The following is a 9,256-nucleotide window of genomic DNA, read 5'->3' as shown; positions in this document are numbered from 1 at the left end:
CGGGGAGCAGTTGGGGGTTCGGTGCCTTGCTCAAGGGCACCTCAGTCGTGGTATTGAAGGTGTGTTGTGAACTTGCTAACCTCTGATACTAAACCCTGGGTCACAAATACTTTCACATGCATGAATTCCCTTCACCATCTTGCCTGTCATCGTTGTCATCATCATTTCATCCCTGTCCTCTTCTCATGCACTCAGATTGAGAAGTGCTAAGAATTGAGCTCAGCTTTTTTAATATTGAATGGTGGAGACTGTCTCTGGTTCCTTCTCCAAGCATAGCATTGTTCTAAGCAAGCTTCAATGCATATGATACCTGATCTACTGTCACTTTAGCACAGATCACTGCACTTTTAATCTGTCCTAGAGGAGTGGCTCTACCCACGATGCAATTGGGCTGGTTTGCATTATGGATCTGGATACAAGTTTGTCCTCTAGTGGTGATGAAGTACAAACGTGTCAGAAGCAGTACTATTTCATAATCTCTCTATTTTACAATTGTAAATCATTTGAAAAAAAATCATCATGAGAATATGCTTAATTGTCATTACAAACAGACAGACAGATCGATCGATCGATCGATAGATAAATAACAACAACAACTACAACAACTTAATGGTCCTAAAATAAGCCTAATTTCCTTAAAGCTAAATATTGTTCCTTTGTTTGAATTTTGGGGTGAAAATGACTGGATGTATTCTTTATTAAATTGCACTGGGTGACAAACATTTTTTTTTAGAAATAGTATAAAGGATTTCTCAAAACATATCTATATAACAGTTGTACTGAACAGAGTATATGATTACATTAAAATCACCCATTATGGTCAGAAATATGCAGTTATTGCACATTAACACTTTGTCTGTGTGTCTTAGTTAGAGGTTAGGTTTTGTAAATAAATAAATACATACATACATACATACATACATACATAAATAGCTGGACTCAGCAAAAGGAAATTAGAGTTAAGGTATTTCCTCCCAAACCCAGAGGAACACAAACACTGCATGTCCACCTGCTACCTTCAGGAAACCTGTTTCAGCTCACATGGAATCATTTAAACTTGGCAGAGACAAGCCATATGTAGTAGTGTAAATGTAAATGCTGGTTCTCTGATGTGTGTTGTCCCACTTCCTGCTGTTTATTACATTCTCCTTTTGTGTCATTCTTTGTCTTTCTGCTCCCAGTAAAAAGAAGTCAAAAGGGAAAAAAGCTACTTCCTTCCTCTCACATTGTTTTCTCTCTGTCCTCAGCCTCAGCATATGCAGATATCCAATGGGAACAGCCTCATCAGCCGAGAAACCCTGACAGGGATCCATTTGGTTACCCTCATCGTGAGATTCCCCCACTGGCCAGTTATGCTCCTCAGCCTGATTACATGACAGGGGATGATGGTCTCATCAAGCCTAAAAAGCTGAATAATCCAGTGAAAGCCTCTAAAAGCCACCAGGAGCTTCATCGGGAGCTGCTTATGAACCATAAACGGTATGAGGATACACAAGTTTACAGTACATAAACAACCTTGCAATGATGACAAATCCATTGCAGACTGTCCATGATGGTTTCTGTGATCATTCTTTGCAATCTGGTAATGAGTCCAAAATAGACTGATTGGCGTTTTCCTGTTCACATTCCTGTAAATTTAGTACATTCAAGTCCCTGTACCATCTGCTAAATGGCAAATAATACTCACATTCAGAGTGAGGAACATTTCTTTAAAAGTTGCTAGGGGTAGATTATGTAAACAAAAAATGTATCCTAACCAAATCTGAGCCATATCATCTCTGTGCTCCTGAGCAAGACATTTAAGTTTACCTGGAAAGTTCCTACTTAAGAGTTCTGAAATTGCAACTTTGATACGGAAGGCATTCAGGTGATTTTGGTAAGTGGATCAAATGGATTTCACATTCAACGTATTTCTGGCTAGCTTTATTCCAAAATGTATACAATATAAATGGTCACATGAGCATTCGCAATTAGAATATACTAAGATAAATCAAACTTTTTTTTTTTTTTTTTTACCAACTGAGATATTCGGGGACTACATGAGGTTCCCACTAAGAATTTAGACTTCACAAGGATGTATTCATTTGCAATAAATAAAATCACTCCAACATGAATTGAATGAAAAATAAATAAATAAATACTAAAATGAATCGATGTGTACTTAAAGGGTTAGGTCACCCAAAAATTAAAATTAGCCCATGAATTACTCACCCTCAAGGCATCCTAGGTGTATATGACTTTCTTTTTTCAGACGAATCCAGTCGGAGTTATATTAAAAATTGAATTTGATCTTCCAAGCTGTTTAATGGCAGTCAGCAGGTGTTGCAGTTCATCAGTCCAAAAGAAGTTAAATAAAGCACATCCATCCATAATAAAAAGTGCCTCACACGGCTCCAGGGGGTGAACAAAGGCCTCCTGTAGTGAATCGATGCGTTTTTGTAAGAAAAATAACCATATTTAAAACGTAATAACCAATTTAATCTAGCTTGCGCTCACTGTTGTACTCGGAAGCAGCTCCGGGCGGATGACGTAGGACATCGGTGTTGCGCATGCGCCTGTGAGTCTCATGACAATTTTTAATATAACTTTTAATATATAACTCATTTAATATAACTCAATTTTTAATATAACTCCGATTTGATTCATCTGAAAGAAAGAAGTCATATACACCTAGTATGGTTTGAGGTTGAGTAAATAATGGGCTAATTTTAATTTTTGGGTGAACTATCCCTTTAAGTGGGATGATAGTGTGTTTGAATTTTGCCACAGCTCACTCTCACTCTGTTGTAAGACAATTTTGAAGATAGACTACAATACAATGTGATGTTTTATTGCACTATAAATAAGTGACACTACTTTTAGGCTACATACTTCATAGTTTGTGAGTTGCCAATTCAGTTGCCACCTGAATGAATAACCAAAATCTGTGTGTACAGAAGATTAAGAAGACCATATTTAGCCACATTGTGTACATGGTTGTAGTTAGTTACTCTCCAATAACTGTACACTACAGACCTGTTTCTGTCTAAAATCTCACTGTTGGACATGACAGTGCAATCAAGAGCATACTTGAGTTCTGTGCCACAGGATCTGCAGCATAAACAGTAAAACTCTATTGTTGGCCACTTTAGATTAGTGCTCATATCCCTTGTGTGAAAACACAAGGCAGGACCCAAACGGGATGTGAACACTGTATCTCTAATTGGTCTTTATTGACTGAGCCTTGCATTCTTTAATTTTTAAACCTCTTAAAGTGTCTAGGAAAGAAAAGAATGGAGGGAGAGGTAAGGATAAAGGGGCTTCTGTTGCCCACTCCTGAGGGCTTTAAACCCCTCTGCTCAGACAGAGAGAGTGTGTTCACATTTACCACATTTACTGGTATTAAAGAGGTGGGGGGTGGCATTGTGGTGTGCTGCTACCAAGCAACTGCACAATGCTAATCATAGTACTAGCAATGAGAGCATGGGACATGAGGAGAAACTGAAGGCTTTCCCATTCAGTACTTTGAAGACTTGGGTTTATTTGTTTGTTTGTTTGTTTGCCTGTTTGGCTATCTGTCTATCTATGTATCTATCTATCTATCTATCTATCTATCATCTATTTATTTATTTATTTATATGATTCATTGTTGCTGGGAACCGTTTAGAGACATAAATGTACTAATGACATATACATGAAGAGACATTTAGTAAGTTTGAGATGACATATTAGGGGGTGTTTAAATAATATATATATATATATATCAAAGTAGCTGAGTGGTGACCATGATCCCAGGATCAACATGTTTGTCCTGTCAAACAAACACAGTTCTAAACATATCTTCAACCGCAAACCTAGCTATTAAATAGATCTAGAACTAGAGGGAAATGTAAGATGTACGATTGTTCTACAAATTTTAGTGCCATCTCTAAACTTAATATTTACTCCTAAGCCTTGATTGGTTGGTTTAACTGTAAGCATTGTGAACAATGCATTTACCTGTAACAAGTCAATTAGCAGACACTTTTATTCAAAGGGACTTACTGCACATGTATTACAGAGACTGCAACCTAGAGTTAATTGTGGAATATCAAATTGTTGTTCTCAGCTAAGGGCCAGCAGAGGGTGCTCAGCCTGTGCTTTGTATGGGCCCTAATGGCCCATGTAGTGATGAGGACATAATATTGTAAAAAGGCACTGTATTTTTGCCTAAACCAGGATCCTGTCCATTTCTAGGTTGCCTCTTGATCTGCATCCTAGCCAAATTTGCCTACTGGTCTCTTCTTAATGATTTCCATGTACATAGATACATCACAGTGCCCTGTGTGGTCTTCCTCTGAGTCCACACTTTCATGATGTAATGCCACTCAGAAGTGCGCAATCAGGGCAGATAACGGGATTATCATGAGCACCCGTCTAAAACCTAAAATGACAAACAGGACGGCTTATGGCAGGACTATCCTGTTCTTACAGGGCCACGACCATAGTTTAGTTCTAACTCTAATGATTCTTATACTGTACAGCTTATACTGTACAGCTGGTTCTGATGTGTTTAATTAGGGCTGAAACTGCATTTGTGGCTTTCCAGGAATGGAAGTGCCCTCTAGGAGCAAGATTGCCAGACATCCTTGACTTTGACCAATATGTAGTTACCAGTATTACTCCAGCTATGTCATGTGCTGAGACTAATACAAACCAATGAAGTTGCAGACAGCATGAGTGGAGGGCCTATTTATTTCATTACAGAGAAGAAGACACTGTTTGTGTGGGTACATTTGTTAGTGTGTGCCCTCTGTACCACTACAAAACACTTCAAGCCACAGAGAGCTTACTGGCACAGTGCCGTGTCAGCCATTAAGCGGGTATCTTTTAGTCACTGTTGGCACTTGTGCCTCTTTGGTGCTCAGAGACCCTGCAGAAGACAAACAATCTGTAGAGGACATTACAAGAGAGAAAAAGAGATGTGGATCTCACATGCACACATATAACCGTGGGCATCAAAGGTGGCACAGTAGGCACAAGGGTGGCAGAGGAAATAGGTCACTCTCAGAACAGTGCCTCTTTTATCAAGCCTTTTCAAGATAAGCTTTTTATATGCCAGTGATGTTGCAAAACTCTTTACTAAAAGAGCTACGCTAAACACCGATGCCATCACTCAAGGAAAGTGATGCTAAAAGAAGACTCTAAAGGGGGAGAGACAAATTTGTCTCAGATGTCACTGTTAGCCATGATAGGAAAAAATACACCATCTATGGATCATTTCAGGAACGGATCGATGCCAACGATCTGAACAAGGTTTAGCAAGTGACTATTCATAGCCGAGAGCTGAGATTGGACTAAAGAGCAGCATGCTATTATTATGAGGGCTCTCAGGAGCTGTTTGGGGGCTGATATCTCTCTTGTTATCTTCATTAACTGCCCCTTGTGTTTAATTGTTGTTGTCTGGCTGTCTCTTCAGTTTGAAGGACACCATCTCTATTAGCAAGGATACTAATTGGAACTCCCACACGTGCTGAACTCCACACACACACACACACACACACACACACACACTTCCTTCCCCTTCTCTCAGCACCTGTGGCGCCACCTCACTGTGGAGAGAACAAGCTCACACATAATTTAATTACCAGTCTGTGTGTGCATGCGTGTGTGTATGTGTGTGTGTGTCTATGCATATGTCTGTTCTGGCACTATAATTAATAATTATCACTCCTGTTAGCAGGAGCTTGGCACCTTGAGAACAATCATGAGACCTTATCCACTTTTGGTAATAGACGGAAGGCTCATATATATTCAGTTAAACTGCACTTAGACAAACAAACACACAGTTCATATGTCATGGGCTGTCAAAATGAGCCCATTATCAATGGGATGTGCCTCAGCCATGACTAAGATGGGAAGTCATAACATTGAAGGATAAGAACAAAGGAAACTAATGGATATGCATTACATAAAAAAACTGAGCACTCATTTTACAGGCTATAACAGATTTCCAGACACGCACACACACACACACACACACACACACATATTTATTTAGAAAAAAAAGTTTTACGCAGCACACAATTACTGATTAAACATGACAATAATGCCACCTGCTGGATGACTGATGGACTGCTTCAGCTAATGATGTGATGTATTCTGTCTTCTCTTCTCTTCTCTTCTCTTCTCTTCTCTTCTCTTCTCTTCTCTTCTCTTCTCTTCTCTTCTCTTCTCTTCTCTTCTTTGTTTAATTTCTCAATGTTTTGTTTTTATTTTCTTTCTGTTTCATTCCATCTAATATAATTACCTCATGCCAATCTAATTATATTTTATTTATTTATTTCCCCCCTATTTTATTCTATTATACTCAGAGGTATTGGTGTGGAGAGCAAGCCAGAATTGCAACGTGTGTTGGAGCAAAGGAAGAGAGAGCAGATGATAAAACAAAGAAAGCAGGAGGAGGAGGCCAGGAGGAAAATCTCTCCATTGGAACAGGAGCTTCTCAAGAGACACCAGAAACTAGAGGAGGTAGAAAACATACAATCATAGAGTGTGTGATACGGACCTGTACTAATGAGGGTCAGTATCCTCTTTTAGTATTTCATGTATCTCAGAGGTCCTAACAAAGCAATCACATTTTATTATGTTTACATATATCCTATTTATTGACAAACCAGCAACCAAATATGCACCAAGTAATGTATATATCTGTTTTTCTATGTACTATAGCTGGAGAAGGAGCAAGCAAGATTGGAGGACAGCAACTGCAGTGCTCCGGAATTCATAAAAGTGAAGGAAAACCTGAGACGAACATCGTTTACAAGTTCTGGAGAGAAGGAGGTGTAGGGGCGTAAACAAAGACTGGATCCATGTGTATTTGTGCACAGCCAGTAACATAGAGAGCTGCTGCAGCTCCTAAACACCACCCACATGACTCTGCTTCTCTACTTCCTGTCTCACACCAACAATACACTCACCTCTCTCTGTAGGAGGTTCAGAGAGGTCAGAGATAAGGACAAGACCCAAAGGGCCTCTGCTACACCTTCACATTATAAGGAGGTCGATGCTTAAGAGGTTTCAGGAGACTGTAAAGAGAAAAAGAGTGTTTTTTTCTGCTCTGGGTCAGACTTGATGGGTTAAAGATTGACTGCCCAGGATGCTTATGAGTTTGTGTGTATGCATGGATGGACAGCTATGTTCTGGTTCTGCCACATTAGATGAAAAAGTGAAAACAAGGTACAGGGATTAGTTACAGAGTGAAAAAAAAAACAGGCTATTTCTCTCTAAATGACAGGCAGAACATGTATAAGGCGGCGATTACACAAACAATATCAGTATTATAGGCAAATTGTTTTTTATCAAACCGCCAAATATTTGTTCATTGCCTAATTTTAAACATTGTCTCTTATACTTAACAATCAGCACTTGTCACTTTTAAAATATAGGAACTATGATTATTTTCAGCTTCATCACCCTTGATTTGCAGTATAACAGCTTGCACGTGTGCACACAAAATTAATTTTACTCCTAAGAAAACAACAACAACAACAACCATTAAACATAGTTCATAACTGCAGTGATGGCTAAAATGATGATGCACTTTTACGAAGCTAACCATTTAATTTGACATGTCAGAGTTAAACCAGTATAAAAACAGGGAAGTTTCTGGTTTGTGCTTACTCCAGTGCCTTTGTTAAAGTAATGCAACAGGATAGGCTGCCTGACTGTTACTGTGGTCCAATGTATGTTGCATAGAATTTTGTTCATAGTCATATCTTTATGAAATGTTCCCTAATAAAACAGTTTTACATTGTTTGGGTTTTCAAAGCACAGAGTAAAATTGAAATGTGTAATTTCTGCCTTTTTGGCTCGTGAAGCCATTGGATAATACAACAATCAATATGTTACTTTAGTTTAATGTTAATTTAATCCTCATGTCGTTGCAGTCAAAATCATAAAACAAATATAAGAGTTGGCTACTTACAATTTTTTTTGTAGCTTTAGCCGTGGCCTTTCGATTGTTATAAACGGAGAACTTACACAATAAAGAAAAAGTACACATGCTCCATGTGAATAAAGATATTAATGGTTCTTTCATTTTGTGCCCTATTTTCCTGTCAGTAAAGAATTAGTTGGAATTGGATCCATTCAAACCAATACAATAAATTCTGCTTTTGCAAAATACACACATGCAAAGAAAACCATTTGATCCATCTACATGCACCAACAAGTTAACAATAAGCTATCAAGTTTAGCCCTGTTCTATTTAGATACTGCCAGCTCTGTGTCTGCAGGGCCAGGCATCCAGACTTCCCGGTTGTGGAATTTCACAAGCTTCTAAAGTGAAACAGTAGAGAATAATGTGTGTATGTTGTGAATTTTAAGTAGATGGTCTAAAAGTGAAGTGGCATGATGATACAGGAGGTCACAGGGCCTGGTTTGGGGTTATCATGCTCAGTTTCACTTTAATGGGTCCTCTGAGTTTTTTTCCACTGATGGAAAGTCTCCATCTCGCCCTTCATCCAGCTTCTCGATAGCTTCTTAATTAGAGGGACAGGTAACACTATACCCTGAATCACAAGACCCTTTGTCCACAAAAACACGCTATCCACTTCTAATCTGTTTAATCCCTAAGAATCTTCAGGATCCGATTTGTTGTGCTCTAGTAAACAAGGGCTAAATTGTTTGACGTGAGGCAGTTGCAAACCTGAACTGAACAATGGCACACCTGAACTACTGGCAACACAACAGCCTGAACATGAACAGTGTTTCTGGGAGACGCTACAGGTGTAAATACAAACCACGCCAACACACAATACATTTCTCAATCATTTACATGATTCATTTTTCATTTAAAATGTGATTAATAATTGAATTATTGAATATGACATGTAAACTAAAAACGATGCATTTTTATAAATGTTTTGAAAGAAGTCTCTTAGGATCATCATGTCACGATGCACACAAACGAGGAACGAGGAGACGCTGGAGAATACTTTAACAAGACTTTAATTTCAAGAACCAAGGGAGACGAACTCAGGAAGACGTTTAACAGCGGACAGAGAACTTGGGACTGGGAACACTATTTATACACACAGGAGGAGGGGATGACGAGACACCTGGGAGCAATGAAACATCAAGTAATCAGGGGAGGAACAGGAAACTAACCAAATAAGGGCATGGGAAGGCACATGGGGAGCAGGACACACACAAAACATGGAACAGAGTCTGACATAACGCCCCCCTCCGGAAGGCGTGTCCTCACGCCATATAACATCCAATGGGGAGGGGGGGG

General features: G+C 39.0%; 1 protein-coding gene across 2 annotated transcripts in view; it reads left to right on the top strand.

Annotated features, from left to right (window-relative positions):
- LOC107699358 (protein FAM107B) overlaps positions 1-8,043 on the top strand; it is a 31,759-nt gene extending 23,716 nt beyond the window's left edge. The window contains exons 3-5 of one of the 2 annotated variants that reach the window (XM_016500597.1): positions 1,248-1,479; positions 6,333-6,489; positions 6,691-8,043. In XM_016500597.1, the coding sequence (XP_016356083.1) occupies positions 1,248-1,479; positions 6,333-6,489; positions 6,691-6,807 (506 nt within the window). In that variant the 3' untranslated portion in view covers positions 6,808-8,043. The remainder of the gene's footprint in view (positions 1-1,247; positions 1,480-6,332; positions 6,490-6,690) is intronic. The other variant, XM_016500596.1, reaches the window with a different exon arrangement.
- The last annotated feature ends 1,213 nt before the right edge of the window (positions 8,044-9,256 follow it).

The sequence above is a fragment of the Sinocyclocheilus anshuiensis genome, unplaced genomic scaffold (assembly GCF_001515605.1).
Source record: "Sinocyclocheilus anshuiensis isolate Anshui unplaced genomic scaffold, SAMN03320099.WGS_v1.1 scaffold42, whole genome shotgun sequence".
Lineage (NCBI taxonomy): Eukaryota > Metazoa > Chordata > Actinopteri > Cypriniformes > Cyprinidae > Sinocyclocheilus > Sinocyclocheilus anshuiensis.
This window is presented reverse-complemented; position numbering and strand designations above follow the sequence as displayed.